General features: G+C 60.6%; 1 protein-coding gene across 5 annotated transcripts; it reads right to left on the reverse strand.

Moving 5' to 3' along the window:
* Positions 1-238: 238 nt before the first annotated feature.
* On the reverse strand, positions 239-17,124 carry LOC105469519 (coiled-coil domain containing 88B). 5 transcript variants are annotated; one of them, XM_011720635.2, is made up of 27 exons: positions 17,001-17,124; positions 16,602-16,747; positions 16,357-16,468; positions 16,197-16,266; positions 16,047-16,105; positions 15,871-15,954; positions 15,633-15,776; positions 15,236-15,381; positions 15,000-15,081; positions 14,695-14,853; positions 14,073-14,219; positions 13,783-13,891; positions 13,483-13,619; positions 12,241-13,401; positions 8,256-8,383; positions 8,046-8,163; positions 6,467-6,562; positions 6,078-6,218; positions 5,308-5,564; positions 4,830-4,973; positions 4,477-4,663; positions 4,219-4,364; positions 3,902-4,000; positions 3,545-3,711; positions 2,347-2,553; positions 2,119-2,187; positions 239-725 (listed from the first exon to the last, which is right to left on the reverse strand). In XM_011720635.2, exons 1-27 carry the CDS (start codon positions 17,058-17,060, stop codon positions 670-672), a joined length of 4,431 nt encoding a protein of 1,476 aa, XP_011718937.2. In that variant the 5' UTR covers positions 17,061-17,124; the 3' UTR covers positions 239-669. The 5 variants fall into 5 exon arrangements, 4 of the variants coding, with proteins under 4 accessions (XP_011718937.2, XP_011718935.2, XP_011718936.2 ...); XM_011720633.2 differs by having other exon boundaries at positions 3,687-3,711; positions 17,001-17,109; XM_011720634.3 differs by lacking the exon at positions 17,001-17,124 and having other exon boundaries at positions 3,687-3,711; positions 16,602-16,915.
* Positions 17,125-19,086: the final 1,962 nt, after the last annotated feature.

Consider the following 19,086-nt stretch of genomic DNA (forward strand, 5'->3'; position numbering starts at 1 on the left):
TCTTAGACTCCAATCCCTGCTGGCTACCCAGGATGTCATCCCCTCTCCACCTCACCAGGACATTCGGGCTTTGGCCAGCCGGACTGGCCAAGCCCCTGGAGAAAGGCCTGTGTCGCCCTGTCCAGGCAGGGGCCTTCTGCCCACAAACCCCCGCCAACCAGGAGGACTGGGGCGGCATGTGTTCCTGGTGCCCCGGGGTACCCAATGCAGCCAACAGACAGAGCAAGACTCAGAAGGCTGCAGTTCAGCTTTATTCTCATGCCCCTCATGTCCAGCTGAGGCTCAAGATCAGCCCAGGCCACAGTCCCCCGGCACTGGGACTCAGCTCCCTGCCTGGACTGGGCAGGGGGCTCTCTTGCCTACTCCTGCCAGCCTCCTTCAGCTGGGGGATCCCCCAGAGACCGCTGCCTCAGCGGGAGCCACCTGGAAGAGCCAGAATCCCGGCCTAGAGCCACTCGTGTGGACCAGCTGTCCCCCCTGTCCACACACTTGTCCCAGCTCCACCTCCGGGCCCCGGCACCGACCATGGAGGATCTCCAGGCCCAGGCCTCCTTGTCCAAGGACTCCCCTTGGGGGCCCTGGCTCCCTGAGTTCTTGGGCTGCCTGGGGCCCCCGCTGACACTCCAGCGGCAAGAGGGCTGCACTCCCGATCCTGCTGTCCCCATGGTGTCACTGGCTGAGGGACGGGGTGAGGGGACGTTTCTCCGGTTCCTGTACCTCGGGGCCTAGAGGGAAAGGCTCAGCTCAGACCCGCCTCCCTCAGGAGGACTTCCAGAGTCCCAGGAGGCCTACAGGCTCGAGCACCTTGTGCCCACCCCCAACCTGCCAATACCCACCGCTTCCAGCTGCACCATGCCTGCTCTTCCCTCAGTGGTTCCCTCTGCCCAGAATGGTGTTCTCAGGCGTGTCCACACGATAAACTCTCCCCTCAAGTCTTTGCTCCAACTTTACCTCCTCTCTGAGGCCCACCCCAGCACCCAAGTTACTAAAACTCCAACTAGCCTGCCCAGAGGTCCTGAGCTCCTGACCCCTCCCCTGCTCTCCTTTCTTCCCAGAGCATTAGCGCCTCCTGATGGTCCATGGGGTGTAGGGCTGAGCTGCCCTGGGTGAGCTGAGCAGGTGAGATGGGGCTGGCCTGTGACGTGCTTCAAAGATCTACTATGTTTTTTGTTTTTTGTTTTTGAGGCAGTCTCACTCTGTCACCAAGGCTGGAGTGCAATGGCGTGATCTTGGCTCACTGCACCGTCCGCCTCCCAGGTTCAAGTGATTCTCCTGCCTCAGTCCCCTGAGTAGGTGGGATTACAGGCATCCCATACCTGACTAATTTTTGTATTTTTAGCGGAGACAGAGTTCCACCATGTTGGCTAGGCTGGTTTCTAACTTCTGGCCTCAAGTGATCTGCCTGCCTTGGCCTCCCAAACTGCCAAAGACTTACTATGAAAAAAATCACATCTGGCCGGGTGCAGTGGCTCACACCTATAATCCCAGCACTTTGGGAGGCCGAAGTGGGCAGATCATCTGAGGTCAAGAGTTCGAGACCAGCCTGACCAACATAGTGGAACCCCCATCTCTACTAAAATAATAATAATACAAAATTAGCCTGGCGTGGTGGCCCATGCCTGTAATCCCAGCTACTCGAGAGGCTGAAGCAGGAGAATCGTTTGAACCCGGGAGGCAGAGGTTGCAGTGAGCCAAAGAGTGAAACTCCATCTCAAAAAAAAATAAAAGTCATGTCTAATAGCTCATTCATGATTTTTACACTGGCTACATGCTGAAATGGTAATAGTGTAGGCATATTGAGTTAAATGTTATTAAAATCCATTTTACCTGTCTCTTTTCACTTTTTCTGATGAGCCTACTGGAAAAGTTAAAATTATCAGGTGGTTCACACCGTATTTCTAGTGGACAGGGCTGTTGTAGATAATAATTATTTTTAGGCAAATTGTTTACTACTATCTGCCTCCTCACACCAGAATGTTCCCTGCTGTGTCCCCTGCCAGCACGTCACCTGGCACTTGGTAAAGGATCATTGTCAAGTGACAGAATGGATGAATGAGGTTCTGCCAGGGGTCCCAGGCAGGACAAAGAACGCTGCTCCTTCCTCAGGCCCCCACTCACCCTCTCGGTTGGCATCTGTTTCGTGCTCCTGGAGGGTCTCAACGGAGTTCTCCCATCCCACACCAGGTCCTGGGAGGCACAAGGCAACCACTGGGCCCAGGGCCAGGGCGGAAGTGGACAGAGCTTGCAGGAGACACAGGGGACAAGAAGGAAGCCTCCTCCCCCAAGGAGCTGGTGGGTCCACAAAGAGTTGGGGGGCCGGCTGGGACAGTGACCCTTGTCCCTCACCTTTGCTGTGGGAGATGGGTGCCCCCAGGGGCCCTGGACGGCGCTGTCGGAATCGTTGCCTAGGGGTGTCCCCAGGGCTGAATGACTCAGAGCTTCGGCCCACCGGGAACCTTGAGCTGAGTTTCCGCCGCTGCCCGCCTGCCAAGGTCTCATCCCGCAGGCAGAGGGAGCTCTGGGCCCGGCGCATGGGTGCCGGGGAAGGGAACCCTGCAAGAGGCACAGGCAGGGAGGGGGTCAGAGGAGGGGAGGGGGGCTGAGGCTCATGCAGGGAGGGGGTCAGAGGAGGGGAGGGGGGCTGAGGCTCATGCAGGGAGGGGGTCAGAGGAGGGGAGGGGGGCTGAGGCTCATGCAGGGAGGGGGTCAGAGGAGGGGAGGGGGGCTGAGGCTCATGCAGGGAGGAGGTCAGAGAAGGGAAAGTGGGGCTGAGGCTTATGCAGGGAGGGGGTCAGAGGAGGGGAGCGGGGGCTGAGACTCATGCAGGGAGGGGGTCAGAGAAGGGAAAGGGGGGCTGAGGCTCATGCAGGAAGGGGGTCAGAGGAGGGGAGGGGGAACTGAGGCTCATGCAGGGAGGGGGTCAGAGGAGGGGAGGGGGGCTGAGGCTCATGCAGGGAGGAGGTCAGAGAAGGGAAAGGGGGGCTGAGGCTCATGCAGGAAGGGGGTCAGAGGAGGGGAAGAGGGCTGAGGCTCATGTAGGGAGGGGGTCAGAGGACCAGGGGCCTGGGTGGAGTGGAGGGGCCAGTGGGTGAAGCTGCCCAGGGCCAGGGAGAGGAGGTGCAGAGAGGGGGTAGGAGCCAGGCAAATGAGGGGGCAGCAGGACGCTGGCCCTGTGCTGGCCTTGACACTAACTCACTGCATGACCTTGGGCAAGGAGCTTCCCCTCCCGGGGCCTCAGTCTCCTCATCTGCAGTCTAGGATCAATGACCTCTCCCTAGAGTCCTCTGCACCTCCCAGATCCTGGGCTCCTCTGCAGATGGGGCAGGCTGGGTGGGGGATAGCACAGGCAGGAGAGAGGTGTGGGCCAAGGGTGACCCTGCAGGGCCCAGGGCAAAGAGCCCCTGGTGGCATCAGGGCAGGCTGAGCAGGCCTCAGGGAAGGCCAATGGGGTCATGCATGCAGGCCAGGCAGTGAGGCAGGTGCCAAGGTAGGGGCAGAGGATGTGGGGCAGGGACCATCCTGGCCACCTGACCCCCAGACCCACCTGTCCCATCTGCCTCCCTGCCCTCAGGAAGCTCCGTCTCCGGGGGGCCCCCCAGGCTCTCGGTGCTGCCAGCCCCATCGGCCCCCAGGCGCAGCCCCCCAGGGGGGCCCCCCTCCCGCCGGGGCCGCATCAGCCTCTTCACCTTGTCTGCCAGCCAGCTGCCCTTCCTGGGGGCAAGAGGGCACAAGACGGGATCAGGACAGGGAGGAGGGAGGGAGCAAAGGGTGTCCTGGGGATGGCAAAGGCCAGGTTGACCTTCATGGGGCCTGGACCTGAGCTGGGCCTGGGGTCAGAGGCCAGGGCAGGGGCAGAGGTTAGCAGGATGTCCAGCCTGAGGGAGGTGACAGGGCTGCTCACTTGGTCCGGGGCAGGGGCCCAGGCTCCAGCACGCGGTATTGGTCCATGATCTTCTCCACGAGCTTCTGCTTCTCTCGGCGCAGGGCATTAAGCTGTTCCCTGGCAGGAGTGAGAAGGGAGAGGTGGGTGTGAGGCCCAGGGAAACCAAGGCAGTAGCAAGGCACAGGCTGCAGCGAGGACGCACTGGTCCCATGCCACAGATCGGACTGACCTGGAAGGTCAGCTCCAACCCTGTCCCTAGGCCCTCACTGGGGGATCTCCCCAGGAACGCCCAAAGGGGATGCAGGCCCTACCCGGCTCCCAGTCAGCCCACTCACAGGTACTCCCGCTGCTCGCGGTGCAGGTGGTCCCGGCTCTCCAGGCTGCGCTCCAGGAGCTCCCTGTTCTCCCGGCTCAGGGCCTGCACTTCAGTCAGCAGCTGCCGGTTCTCCTCTTCCTGGGCACTCCGCAGCTGTGTCAATAGCTGGCAGGAGGGCAACATGGGTCAGGGGGTGGGACCCAGCTCAGGACCACCTGGGTATAGGCTTCCTGCTCCCCCACACACACCCACACCCCCGCCGGCCCCCCAGCCACACCTCACACTGTGTGGTCAGCCGGCAGGCGCTCAGGTCCAGCTGCTGGTTGGACTCGCGCAGCTGCTGGCTCTGCATCTCCAGCTGTGCCCGCTCCAGCTCCAGCCGTGCCAGCCGGCCCCGTAGCTCCCCGCGTTCACCCTGAAGTTCACCCCGCTCCCGAGACACCTCTGCCAGCAGCAGCTGAGCCCTTGGGAGGCAAGGAGAGCTGTTCTCCAAGGGACCTGGGTCCTCAGTCCGAGTGCTGGCCAGAGGAGTTATGCCGGAGAGGGGAGGCCAGGCAGGACCCCACACCCCCAACCCACTTTCGGGATGGGGCCATTGAGAGCTGCTAGGGGCTGTGGCAGGGCCGGCACCTGTCGTGCTCGCTCTGAAGCCTCCGCAGCTCCTCCTCCAGGCCCCGCTGCCGATGCCCATCCTGCATCAGGCGTTCACGCTCTGCCAGTAGGGCCACCTCCTGTGCCTCCACGCTGGCCCGCTGGGCCTGCAGCTGCTCATGCCTGGGATGGACAAGGGGCTAAGAGGGCTGCGTGAACCTATGGCCACCACAAGCAGCCAGCTGGACTATCTGAGCCCAGAGGAGGTCTGTCACCTCCTAAGCATAGGTCCCCCAGGGAAAGCCATTGGGCAGAAAGCCATGCCAGGTGCCCACCACTCCCAACAGGTGAGCCCGACGGGGAGCCCAGCCCAGAAGTGTGGGGAGCACAACAGTGGCGGGGGTATCACAGAGCGGAGGTGGAGGTGCTTCCTGATGGGAGTCAGACCTGCCAAGGGGAGTCTTCTCTGGCAGATAGGGGGTGCCAGGGGAGGAGCTGGGCATTTGGTGATGCTCACCTGCCCTGCAGCTCCCGGTGAGCCAACTCCAGTGCCCGCATGTTGGCCTTGAGGTCTCGGTGCCGCACCAGCAGTCCCTCTAGCTCGGCCTCCTGCCGCCGCTGCAGCTGTGCCAGGGCCTCGTGGTCCCGAAGCAGGGCCTGCTGCTGCCCGCGGGTCTCCTCCTGGGACCGCCGCGCCGACCGCACCTCCTCCTCCAGCACCTCCAGCTTCCGATGCAGCTCCTGGCCCTTAATCTCCAGCACAGACTTCTCGGCCTGGGATGGAGGAGGGAAGCAGAGGCTGCTGGAGAGGAACCCCTGGCTGGAAATCGGGTGAAGGGTCGGGGGCTAAGGGCAGAGGGTAGGGCCCAAGACAAGGAGAGAGCTGTGGAGGAGGCAGAGGGCTGGGGGCACAGGAGGCAGCACAAACCCCAGCCAGAGGCTGATGGCGAGCAGGGGAGAGGCGGCAGAGGCTGGCTAGGCCAGGCTGTCCGGGAGGGGCACAGGGCAGAATGGGACTAATGGCTCCCTGTGGAGGGGAGGGCTGGGACGGTGAGAGGGCAGGAGGACACAGGTGCAGATGTGGGGGCTGGCAGCAGGTAGGAGGAGACAGCGGCAGGGAGGATGGTGCACAATGGTGGCTGGGGTCAGAGGACAAGGATAAATGAAGCTGTAGAAGAGGTGGGGCAGCTGGCTGGGAGCTGGGATAGAAAAAGACCACAGGACGATCCAAAAGGGGCAGGAGGGGGCAGTACATGGGCAGGGATGGGCACCCGGGCAGCCACCCACCTGCAGGCGGCTGCTGTGCTCCTGCGCCCGCTGGCTCTGCAGCAGCAGCTCCTGGGCACGGCCCTGCAGGCTCCCCAGCTGCCCCTCCAGGTGCTGCAGCTGCCCCTGCAAAGCTGCCTTCTCTGCCACCAGTGTTGCATTCTGCCCAGAAGTGGGGGTTAGCGGTAGCCAGGTGGCGGGGGCACCCCCAGTGCCTACCACAGGCCCACAATCACACTGCACGGGGCACCCCCACCCCCGGGCCCACTGTGGGCCCACACTCACACTGCACAGGGCACCTCCCCAGTGCTCACACTGCACCAGGCACCCCCCCCGCCCAGGACCCACTGTGGGTCCACACTCACACTACATGGGGCACCTCCCCAGGGCTCACTGTGGCCCACACTCACACTGCGTTCCACCTCAATAAGTCGCACATTCTGGGTCTCCACCAGCTGAGGCTCCGCATGCTCTTTGGGCCCCAGCCCCGCGGGGCCCTGGCGCAGCTGCAAGGAGAGTCCCTTGGAAGTCATGCAGGGCAGCGGCTTGGGGATGCCGCAAGGACCTGCGCTTATGGGCCTGTCCTGCCAGCAGCATTTAGCCAGGGCCACCCTGCCCCAATCTCATGCCTTCCCTTGGATCCCACAAGTCCCTGCTCCTGGTTCCTGAAGCTCCACCATCTCCACCCTGCCCTTCTCAACTTCTCTGTCTGCAGCAGAGCCTTCTTCTCATAACACCTCTCCATCCCACTACTCCTCTAAGCCTCTTTGGTTTTCGGTTTTTGTTTTTGTTTTTGTTTTGAGACAGAGTCTCGCTCTGTAGCCCAGGCTGGAGTGCAGTGGTGTGATCTCAGCTCACTGCAACCTCTGCCTCCCGGATTCAAGCAATTCTCCTGCCTCAGCCTCCCGAGTAGCTGGGACTACAGATGTGGGCCACCTCGCCCAGCTAATTTTTGGGGTTTTTTGTTTTTGTTTTTTGTGGGGTTTTTTTGAGACGGAGTCTCACTCTGTCGCCTGGGCTGGAGTGCAGTGGTGCGATCTCAGCTCACTACAACCTCTGCCTCCCGGGTTCAAGCAATTCCCCTGCCTCGGCCTCCCAAGTAGCTGGGACTACAGGCACCCGCCAACATGCCCAGTTAATTTGTGTGTGTGTGTTTAGTAGAGATGGGGTTTCACAGTGTTCATCAGGATGGTCTCAATCTCCTGACCTCGTGATCCATCTGCCTCGGCCTCCCAAAGTGCTGGGATTACAGGCTTGAGCCACCACGCCTGGCCTGGTTTTTGTATTTTTAGTAGAGATGGGATTTCACCATATTGGTCATGCTGGTCTCGAACTCCTGACCTCAGGTGATCCACCCGCCTTGGCCTCCCAAAGTGCTGGGATTACAGGCATGAGTTGCTGCACGGGGCCTCCTCTAAGCCTGTGTTTCAACCCCACCTCCTCCACAAAACCTCCCCTGATTGACTCACATGCACCTGCTGGGTACCTTGCTGGGTGGCACCCTCCCAAGCCCCTGTATGGCCTCCTCACAGCCCCTGGCACCTAGTTATCATCACCTGTTTTCTTGCCTCTATCCTGCCTGGACTGTGAGCTCCCTGAGGATGGCAGCCTGGGATTAGGCCCCACCACCCCACCCTCCGTATGGAGCCCACACACAGCCCAGGCATCAGAAACCATAACTGACTTCCTTGATGCCAAGCGCTGAGCTCCCTAGGCAGTGGGGCACCCCGGGTGAGAGAGGCGGAGCAGTCATCCACAGCAGAAGTTCTGTCCATGTGCAGAATGGGGAAAATGAGACCCGGGGTAAGTCAACACGGCCACCTGACTCCCAGCACAGTGCTCCCTCCAACAGGCCCCACATGGGGAGTGAGACAAGTAGCTAGCCAAGAATCCAGGGGCAAGACCAGCAGCACACGTGACCCTGGCATCTGCTCATGGGATGGAGAGCGGGGTGGCATGGCCCCCAGCTCCCAGGCCATCAGGCATCACCTGGAACAGCTCCTCTTCCAGCTGCAGGGCCCTGGTCTTGAGCTCCATCAGCGCCTCCTCCTTGCTGGTCGCCGCCGCCTGCAGCTCAGCTTCCAGCCGCTGCTCTAAGCCCTGGTACCTGCCAGGAGAATCCTTGGCACCCAGCCCCACCCCACGCTCACCCCACCACACCCCTGCTTCCCTCACTTTTCCCATCAGCCCTGTCCCCACCTCTGGTGCTGGCTTTCCTGTTCTCGCAGAAATTCCTGGCGCTCCAGAGCTGCCTGCTCCAGTTCACGCTGCAGATGCTCCAGCCGGGCCCCCAGCTCCTTGCCCCGCACCACAGCTTTCTCCAGCTCCTGAGGGCAGGCAGAGCAGACTCAGGGCAAGGGGGCAGGGGACAGCCGGAGACAGAGGCCTGAGAGTCAAGAGAGCTGCCTTTCTGTCCTTGACCTACAATCCTGGGCACGTATCGTTAGCCCTTTGGGCTCTACTTCCCCATCTATAAAATGGGAGCAAAGTCTGGTGCCCTCGAAATTGGGCATGAAAGAGTTGGGGTTCGTAAGCCTGGCATGGCATGAGGAAGGCCCCTGGGCCAGGAGTCAGTGACACATATTGGGAAAGTACCATCACCTCTCTGAGCCCACGGTTCTTCATGTGCGCAGTGAAAGGTGGACGCACCCTGTGGGCTGCCACTCCAGCCATGTGACAGCTAGACAGCTAGAGAGGCTCAGCAGAGGCGGGTCTGGTGAGAGACCTTGGCTACAGGGAAAAGGTCACGGAGGACTGGCGGGACAGGAATTCGGGAGTTGACAGTGGGGGCTCGGGGGTGGGGGGGAGCCAGGATGCTGCCAGCCAGGTGACCTGCGGCCTTTGGCAGTTGGGCTGCACCACTTTGGAAGGAGATGGGAGGCCCATTCTGGCCTGCGGGCCCCAGAGGGAAGGAGACCAAACCATTCTGCCACGTGGGGGGCCTGGAAGGATGAAGCTTCAGGGACAGCACCCATGACCAGTTGCCAGCCAAATCCTGCCTTGGAAGACAAGCCTACAAGCCTTGCCGCTGAAAACTACCTTCCTGGATTAATAACCATACCTAGGCCTTGCCCAGGGGGCACTGCACCTCCTGACACCCTTGGCCACCACCTCTCCCTGAAAAACTACAAGTCCCATGAGGCACTGCTGCCTGTCTGGCTGGCAGCACTAGCGCAAGTACTGGGGTAGGAGGCAGTGACTAGAACCTCCCGCCCAGTCCCTGCCCTGCCCTCCTCTGGGCCCTGGCCACAGCCCTCCTAGGTCCCCCTCCCCCCAGCCTGGGAGGCTTCCCCACCCAGTAGACAACCTGAGAGGCTCCTGGTTCCCTGACCTCGCCCTGGCCAGCCACCTTCTCCTGCTCCAACCAGGAAATCTCACAAAATTCTCCCTTTGTCCCCAGCTTCCCCCACCTTCTCAGTCCTTGGAGCCAGCTCTTCCAGCCCGCCAGCCCTACCCTACCTTCACTGCCTACCTGCTGGCATTCCCTCCCATGGAACAGGTCCATTCTAGGTGCCAGGCATTGCCCCAAGCTCCCTACGCTGATTATCTTACAGGATCCTGTGAGGCAGGTACAATTTTTTTTTTTTTTTTTTTTTAGAAGGAGTCTTGCTCTGTCACCCAGACTGGACTGCAGTGGCACGATCTTGGCTCACTGCAACCTCTCCCTCCTGGGTTCAAGCAATTCTCCTGCCTCAGCCTCCCAAGTAGCTGGGGTTACAGGTGTGTGCCACCACACCCGACTAATTTTGTATTTTTAGTAGAGTCGGGTTTTCGCCATGTTGGCCAGGCTTGTCTCAAACTCCTGACCTCTGGTCATCTGCCTGCCTCAGCCTCCCAAAGTGCTGGGATTACAGGTATGAGCCACCGTGCCCAGCCAAAGCAGGTACAATTTTTATTCCAGTTTTACAGGCGAGAAAACTGAGACTCAGAGAGGTTAAGTAACTTGCCCCAAGCCACACAGCTGGAAAGTAGGCAGGTCGCCGGGCCAGACAGCATCTCAGCCACACCCCACAGAGTGGACCCCAGAGACGGTCTCTCACCTTCCTTCACATTCACCAGAACCACCTTACCCTGGGCCTGTCTTGCACAACACCTGACCCCACATCTACCCAGCAGTGTGCTCCCTACCCCCCATCCTCATAAGGGGTCTCTGAGCAAATTACTCTTCCTCCCTGAATTTCAGTGTCCTTGTCTGTACAGAAATGGGACTGGAAACTGCCTGTGCAGGAGGACTCAGTCCCTACCTGTGTTGCAATCTCACAGGTCCCCTAGCACTGGGGCCCACTGGCCCAAACATCCTTCCTGGCGCCTTTTCACATGCAGACCTGACCATTTTGCTCACTTTGCCCATTGGGGAGCCTTCAGTGGCTGTGCAGTCCCCCATGGCAAAAGCCCTAACCCCTTCCTTAGCTTGGAAGGAAGCTGAAGCCATGCCCAAACACTGGAGTGCTAGCTTCCTGGTCACTGCTGTGTGCCCAGAGCCTGGTACAGGGCCTGGCACCAAGAAGATGCCCATAAACATGTTTAAATGAATAAGTAAAAGTGTGTCAGCTGGGCGTGGTGGCTCACGCCTGTAATCCCAGAACTTTGGGAGGCCAAGGTGGGCGGATCACCTGAGGTCAAGAGATCAAGACCATCCTGGTCAACATGGTGAAACCCTGTCTCTACTAAAAATTTTAAAAATTAGCTGGGCATGGTGGCGCACGCCTGTAGTCCCAGCTACTCGGGAGGCTGAGGCAGGAAAGTCTCTTGAACCTGGGAGGTGGAGGTTGCAGTGAGCCAAGATCGCACCTCCAGCCTGGTGACAGAGTGAGACTCCGTCTCAAAAAAAAAAAAAAAAAAGGAAACTAGCTGGGCCAACGTGATGAAACCCGGTCTCTACTAAAAATACAAAAATTAGCCAGGCATGGTGGTGTGTGCCTGTAGTCCCAGCTACTCAAGAGGCTGAGGCAGGAGAATCTCTTCAACTTGAGAGGCGGAGGTTGCAATGAGCTGAGATCGCCCCACTGCACTCTAGCCTGGGCAACAGAGTGAGACTCCGTTTCAAACAGAAAAAAGTGTCCAGTCCTTCTCTCACCCCCGCTCCCATGCCGCCCTAGTCAGCTTCCTCTGCCACTTACACCATGGCCACTGCCTCCTTATAACCCCAAGCTCCCCTGTCCACCAAGGTGACCCTCCTCAAGCCTAGCCCCACACAGTTCTGCGCTGGCTTTCCCTGCCCGGGGAGGCAGGACCAATACATTCAAAGCTGGCCCTCATCTCCCCTTCCTCCTGAGCCCTGAGCATTCTTTTTTTGTTGTTGTTTCATTGGATGGTGTTTGTTTGTTTGTTTGTTTGTTTTGAGACAGAGTCTCGCTCTGTCGCCCAGGCTGGAGTACAGTGGCACAATCTCAGCTCACTACAACCTCCACCTCCCGGGTTCAAGCAATTCTCCTGCCTCAGCCTCCCAAGTAACTGAGATTACAGGCGCCTGCCACCACGCCAGGCTGATTTTTATATTTTTAGTAGAGATGGGGTTTCGCCATGTTGGCCAGGCTGTTATCGAACTCCTGACCTCAAGTAATCCACCCGCCTCAGCCTCCCAAAGTGCTGGGATTACAAGTGTGAGCCACCACACCTGGCCCCTGAGCGTCTTTAATGCCTTTGTCTTTGCACATGCCATTCCTTCTGGACAATACGTCCTCCCCACCTAGTGATATTGTGGTCACTCCTCCTAAGCCTCCTTGCCTCCACTTAGGCATCAGCTCACCCTCCCACGGGCGCTCGTAGCACTTGGCTCTGAATAACCAGTGCTTGAACACTTACAACATACCCTTGCCAGCATGAACCTTTACAGCTACTGTCTCCCGAGGTCCTCCCTAAGACGGGCCCAGCTGGCCAGGAATAGCACCTCTGTTTTACAGAAGGAGGACTGGAGTGGAGGTGAGTCGACTGCTGTAGCCAGACAGTCAAGATGTGCACTGGGCAATCTCACCCCCTCCCACAGTGCCCCATCACACAGTGGACATGGCTCTGTGCCCCAGGCCAGGCACACCTTTGGAAGGCAGGGTTGGTCTTGGCCTTTCTATCTCCAGCCCCAGCTTGGTGCTGGGCACCCACTGAACAGCTGCTGATGGAATCAGTAACTCCCAATAGCCTGGAACCCTGTTTCCCAACCCCGGCTGTGAGCCCCGACCTGACCTACCGCCTGGAGGGCCTCCTTCTCCCGGCGCTCCCTCTCAGCCTCCTCCAGGTGCTGGCGGCCCTCGCTCTCCAGCGCCTGCATCCGTTCCTCGGCGGCCTGCGACTGGGCCCGCAGCCTGGACCCCTCACGTTCCCACTGCCTCCGCTCCCGGCCCGCTGATGCCAGTGCCTCCACCAGCGCCTCCCGTTCCTGGGACGCAGCCTCCAGCTCCCGGCCGGCAGCCTCCACTGCCTCCTGCAGCCGGGCTTGCTCCCAGGCCTGGGCCTCTGCCTCCCGGTGGGCCTCGGCCTCTGCCCTTCGCGCTTGGGCCAGTTCCTTGGAGAGGCGGGCAGCCTCCATGTCTTGGGCCTCCAGCTTGCGGGCCTGGGCTTCCAGCTCAGCTCCAAGGGCCTCAGCCTTTCTCCTCAGCTGTGCCACCTCCTTCCTGAGCGCCTCCTGCTCTGCGACACCACTGGCCAGGCTCTCCCCCGTGACTGGGCCCTCCCAGGCCTGGACCTCAAGAGCCCCTTCTGACTTCTGCTGTGGTTTTTGCCAGGCTGGGTTCCCCACCATCCCCTCCAGCCTCTGGTCATGCTCTCTGGCCTCTGTTTGTCCCGTGGCCAGGTCCAGGCCCTGGTTGGGGCCCTCCTGCTCCTCCAGCTGCACAGAGCTGGGCTCCGAAGGCCTTGGCTTGTGCTCAGGGTCCTCCTGTCTCAACCCCCGGGCCTCAGGCACCAACTCACCTTGGGGAGCCTCTCTTCCCTCGGTCTCTCCTCCCAGCAACTGCGGGGCCTGAATTTTGGTCCCTGGACCCTGAGGTGGGGCCACAGAGGCAGGGCTCTGGAGAGAGGATCTACAGCCAGCCTTCTCCGGGGACTCCTGTGTCTCCACAGGACAGTCTGACTCTTGGGGGGACCAGTCTGAGGCCTGGGGGTCCACAGTAGCTGCCTGAAGGGGACTCTCTGCCTCCTGTGGGTCCGAATCAGGTGCCTGGGGACACTCAGCTGACCCCTTGAGCACTGAGTCTGATGCTGGGGAAGCCAAGTTCAAGGCCTGGGGGCCTCCATCCCTTGCCTTCTGAGCCAAGCCCTGGGGACTGTGGTCGGAGGCCACAGGAGTCTGGGGAGCCTCCTCCAGCACCGGAAGCACAGGGTCCTCTCTCGGTGCCTCCAGCAGGGGGTGCTGAGGGCATAGGAGAGGGACAGTCAGGCGCAGGGAGGGACTAGGGGAAGGGCCAGCCAGGACCATGGGGAGAGGACTCACCTGGCCCCCTGGCTGCCCCTGAAGCACCTGAAGCAGCCCCCGAAGCTCCTGGTTCTCTCTCTCGAGGGTCCGAAGCCGCCCAGCCTCTGCCTCCCTCACCTCATCTTGCAGCGAGGGGGCTGCTCCTGGCAGGGGTGCTGAGGATGAGAGATGAGGTCAGGACTCCTTCCTTACTGCCTGGCTCCTCACGTACACACCCCAGAGGCGTGGGGGAAGGGAGGAAGTCAGAGGCTCTCCCCAATACACCTGCTGGAAAGCACAGGCAGCCGCCACCCAAACCCCTCCACTGGGGTCCCTCACCCTCCCCAGGGGATCCTGGGGGCGGCTCCAAGCTCCGCTGAAGCTCCAGCTCCAGCTCCACATTCTCCTCAGCCAGCTGGTCGACCTGATGCCGCAGAGAGTCCAGTTCCTGGGGGTAAGGGTAGGGTCAGACAAGCCCTCCACACCATGGCCAGGCCGACTGTGTAGGTCGGAGGGTCACTAGAGGTCACCAAGAGCAGAGGTTGCAGGAATCACTAGGGACCCCCAGGGAATCAATGGGGCCACGGGGTGATGGGGCAACCCAGCTGGGATCACTCTGGCGACCTCACCGCATGGGCCTCGCCCAGCCGGGTCCGCAGCAGCAGGTTCTCGCGCTGGGTCTCGTGCAGCCGGGCGCAGCGCTCTCGGGCAGCCTCCAGCTGCTCTTCCAGCAGCGCCTTGGAGGCCTCCAGCACCCCTGAGAGCACCCGCTCCTCCTGGTGGGAGAGCAGGGAGAACCGGTAGCCATGCAGCTCTCATGCACTCCAGGGCCTGAGGGTTCCAAACTCCTTCCCCTCGGCCTGTCACAGACCCTGCCTCCCTCCCACACTCTGCACCCCATCAGTCTCTAGGCCCCGCCACTCCCTTCCATCTTCTCTCCGAGGTTTCTTCAGGTACTTTCTCCCCCACCCCGGCCCCGCCCTTTGTGCAGGCCCCGCCCTTCTGTCCATGCCCCTCCCCTGCCCCCCAGGAACCGCCTTCCTTCCAAGGCTGCCTCTCCCCTCCACCTGCCCCATCCTCCGGAGGCCCTTTTCTAGACGCTTCCTCCCTGAATTTGTCCTCACCCATTTCTCCACCCGTGACTGTCACCTCCAGAGAATCTGCCTCTCTCCCCTCGGGACTCAATCTCGCTCCTCCTCCTGGCCCGCCCCCTTGCGCACGCCCTGCCCCGCGGCCCCGCCTCCGCCTCACCTCCAGCTGGCTCTTGCAGGCCTCAGCCGCCTGCAGCCGCTCGCTGCAGCGCCGCAGCTCCTCCTGCAGGCGGGGCAGGCGGCCGGCCCGCTCCCGCAGCGCCTCTACCTCCTCGCGGTACAGCTCGGCCCGCTTGGCCTGTCCCGACAGCGCCTGGGCCTGGGCCAGACGGTGTGGAGCTGGGAACAGCCAGCCGCGGGCCAGAGGGATTAGGGACGGGAAGGAGCCGGGTTGGGAGGGAGGCAATAGGACCGGGTGCGAGGAGGTTAGGGAACACCGCGGTGGCGGGGAGCATATGAGCGCACCTCCTGGCGGAGCCTTCTTATTTCGACCTCCAAACCCTGCACCTCGGCCTGGGAGTCTAGCAGCAACTCGGCCTTCTCTTCCCTGGAGGGAAGGGGAGGCTGGAGAGGGTCTGGGGGCCCACAACCCCCAGCCCTTCCCAAGCCTGGCCCCTCCTGTAGCCACCAGGGCTAGGGTCTCATCCAGGCTTAATCTGCCCCTCTCCACTCATTCCCCTTCCCAGGCTGCGCACACTCACAGCTCCTGCCGCAGACGCCGCAGCTGAGCCTTGGCGTTGGCCAGCTGCAGGGCCAGATGGTGCGAGGGGCCCTCGGCGGGAGCCCTAGAGGGAGCCTCAGGCCTCAAGCAGAGGGGTTCTCGCTCCAGCAGCACTTCAGCCAGCCGCTGTAGGTCCGGGGTCAAGGGTCAGGACTAACTTATCCAATGCCTCTGCACATCGACCCCCAACCACAACACCAGACATGGGGTTGTGGTCTGGGGTCTTGGGCCATCTGGTTGTGACAACCCCGATGGCCCAAGATCTCAGACCACAACCCCATGCCTGGGCCCCAAACTTCCATCTCCCTTGCACAACCGGCCCCCTGATGGTCCTCCAGTTCCTCAGCCTGAGTCCACGATGCCCCTGCTGCCCCTACCTGGGCCCCCAGGTCACGTTCCCGCGCCAGCCTCGACAGTGTCCCCATCAGGCTCCGGGACAGCATCTCCAGCTCGGCAGGTGTCAGCTCCCCAGGCTCTGGCCCAGAGAGTGCCAGCACCATGCCGGTCCCTGGCTGGGTCACCTGGGGCACAAGGAGAACAGTTCAGTGGAAGACGCGGTGCGGCAAGGGCGTCCCAGGCGCCATACCAGTCTGGGCTGCCGACCCGTCTCAATACCTCCTGGATGGCAGCGGCCAGCTCGCTCTGGACCTCGAGACTGAGGCCCTGGATGTGGCGGATGAAGAGTTCCCGGTGCTCACACTGAGGGGCAACAGGAAGGGGAGCTGGTGCAGGATCTCCCTCCTCTGCCGCCAAAGCTCGACCCTAGCCTTTCCTTCCCACCCCCAGCTCACCTGTACTGACGCTCCCAAGAGTAGCCGAAGAACGCCTTCCAGCTGCTCCACCGCTTCTTCTGCAAGGCACATGTCACAAGGGGTTAACTGGGGCAGGGAAGGTAGAGTAGTGCGGGGGCAGAGGCAGGAGGGGGTGGATGGGAAGAGCACCTGAGAGGGGGTCAAACCCCAATGTCTGGAGGTCTGGGGGTGGCGACAGGATCAGCAGCTGCAGCTCCTCCTGGAGGCAGAGGGGCAGACTATATGAGGGGCCTTCCCGAAGGGGCTCCCCTTCCCCTCCCGTCTTCGCCTTTCGCTCGAGACCCCTTACCTGGTAGAAGTCCCTCAGTCGGCTCCACAGGTGGTTCAGGTTCCACACTCGCCAGGCAGCAGGTCCGTCAAGGCCTCTGAGCATCCGAGGCCCCCCTCGGGAGGTGGGGGCACTATGGGCAGGAGGTGGAATCGAGGACCCGCCTCCCGTCAACAGGCCCCGCCCATTGCCCATCAGGCTCCGCCCACCCACTTCCCCTCCCCTCGGATCCTTCCCCGCCACCTCCCTGGCCCGATGCCCCTTACATGATGCCCAGCACCCGGAGGAGCAGGGCCCCATCGCTGAGGCGCAGGAACCTCTTCTCCAGCCAAAGGGGCCGCTCTTCCTCCTCTTCCTCTTCTTCCCCCTCCGACTCCTCCGCCTCCCCAACCAGCCCGGCCAGTCCTAGCGCCTGTGAGGAGCCCAGAGGGGTCGGCTGACCAGCAGAGTGAACCCTGAGCCCCTCCGACGTGCCCCAGTGAGCCCAAGCACCCCTTCTCACCAGTCCTCTAAGTGCCTCTGGGCCCTCTTCCCTCACTACAGCCTCCCTCCACCATATCTCCATCCCCTACATTTGAACCCAACCCTCCCCCAGCCAGCCCCAACACCAGCCCCTGGCTGGGGCTCACTTCCCCTCCCCAACCCGCTGCCACCTCTCCCCTCACCCAGGTAGCCAGACTCCCACTCAGGAAGTCTCTGAGCCTGGGCCCCTTGCCCCCCTCCATGCCCGGGTCAGGGTGCCCGTCTCGCTGTGGCAGCTGCACCTGCCCTGAGAGGAAGAGGAAGTCCCCGAGTGGGGGATCCCGGGGCCAGCCACAGACACCCTGTGCAGCTTCCTTCTTCCGGGTGCAGGCGGGCCTGGGCAGTCTGAGTCCTACCTCAGCCCCCACCTCACCTCCCTGCATCCTCCCAGCATCTCCGCAAGGCTAGCCCAGAGGTCGGCGGTGGAAGGCCCACAGCTCCCCTGGCTCCATGGACAGTGGTGGAACAGCGCTTCACCTCTCTGGGCCTTGTTTTCTCAAACTGAAACTGGAGAGGATGACCCCAGCCTGGGGCCTCAAAAGGGCTCTGGGCCTTGCATGGTGAGTCTGGGCACTCACACACCCATCTTCCCAAATGCCAAGCTTCACTCACTACAGTGTCCTTTCTTTTCCCTTCAGTGTTTCTCAAACTTATCCAAACCACATCCCCAGCCTGGGAGGTCTGCTTCAGATGCTCCTCCAAGAAGCCTCCTCTGAACCCCAGACAGAAGGGAGAGCGTCACTCCTGTGACCTCACCCCAGCCCATCCTCTATACACTCGAGACTGTTGTAGCCGTACTAGGTGCTATGAAGGGGAGGGGATCTGACCTTGGCAGGATGATCAGGGAAGGCATCCTGGAGGAGGCATGAGATCAGGGATGGCTGGATTAACAGAGCAAAGTGGAAAGGAAGGGAGGGTATTCCAGGCAGCAGGAACAGAATGTGCAACTGCTGTGAGGCAGCTGGAAGTATGGTCAGCATAAAGATTGGAAATTATGCACGTTTTATCTATTCCAAGATGCTTAATGTTCACATTTCACTTTTTTATTTTTTTTTAAGAGACAGAGTCTCAATCTGTGACTTAAACTGGAGTGCAGTTACAAGATCACAACTCACTGTAACTTCAACCTCCTGGGCTTAAGCAATCCTCCTACTTCAGCCTCCTGAGTACTGGGACTACAGGTGTGTGCCACCACACCTGGCTAATTCTTTTGCTTGTATTTTGTAGAGACAGAGTCTCGCTATGTTGGCTGGGCTGGTCTCGAGCTCCTAGGCTCAAGTGATCCTTCCGCCTTGGCCTCCTGAAGTGCTGAGATGACAGGGTGTGAGCTGCCACACGCAGTCCCCATTCTACATCTCTGAAGTGAGTTTACCTGGTACAGTTGCTGTCTGGCTAACTGCAGTCCCAACATCACTGTCAGGACCCACGCCTCAAAAGCGCCAGCATCAAATCCTTCAGAAGAGTGTCAGCAGCTTGGAAGAAATCCTAGAGCAAGTGGAGCCCTTTTTAGCCCTGGGACCCAAATGGTGGGAATCCCCAGGGAAAGGGAACCAGGCTTGTCAGTGTGTCAGTGACACTCCCTTTTTTTTTTTTTTTTTTTTTTTTTTTTTTGAGACGGAGTCTCGCTGTCTCCCAGGCTGGAGTGCAGTGGCATGATCTCGGCTCACTGCAAGCTCCGCCTCCGGGGTTCACGCCATTTTCCCGCCTCAGCCTCCGAAGTAGCTAGGCACCCGCCACCATGCCCGGCTGATTTTTTGTATTTTTAGTAAAGACGGGGTTTCACCGTGTTAGCCAGGATGGTCTCGATCTCCTGACCTCGTGATCCGCCCACCTCGGCCTCCCAAAGTGCCGGGATTACAGGCGTGAGCCACCACGTGCAGCCTTTTTTTTTTTTTTTTTTTTTTTGAGACAGTCTTGCTCTGCCTGTCACCCAGGCTGGAGTGCAGTGGTGCAATCAATCTCGGGTCACTGCAACCTCCGTCTCCCAGGTTCAAGCGATTCTCCTGCCTCAGTCACTCAAGTAGCTGGGATTACAGGCACCTGCCACCACACCCAGATACTTTTTTGTATTTTTAATACAGACGGGGTTTCACTATGTTGGCCAGGCTGGTCTCGAACTCCTGACCTCAGGCAATCCGTCCGCCTTGGCCTCCCAAAGTGCTGGGATTACAGGGGTGAGCCACCATGCCTGGCCTGTCAGTGACACTCCCAAAGCAGAGTGAAAAGTCG

Source organism: Macaca nemestrina, chromosome 12 (genome assembly GCF_043159975.1).
Source record: "Macaca nemestrina isolate mMacNem1 chromosome 12, mMacNem.hap1, whole genome shotgun sequence".
NCBI classification, from domain to species: domain Eukaryota; kingdom Metazoa; phylum Chordata; class Mammalia; order Primates; family Cercopithecidae; genus Macaca; species Macaca nemestrina.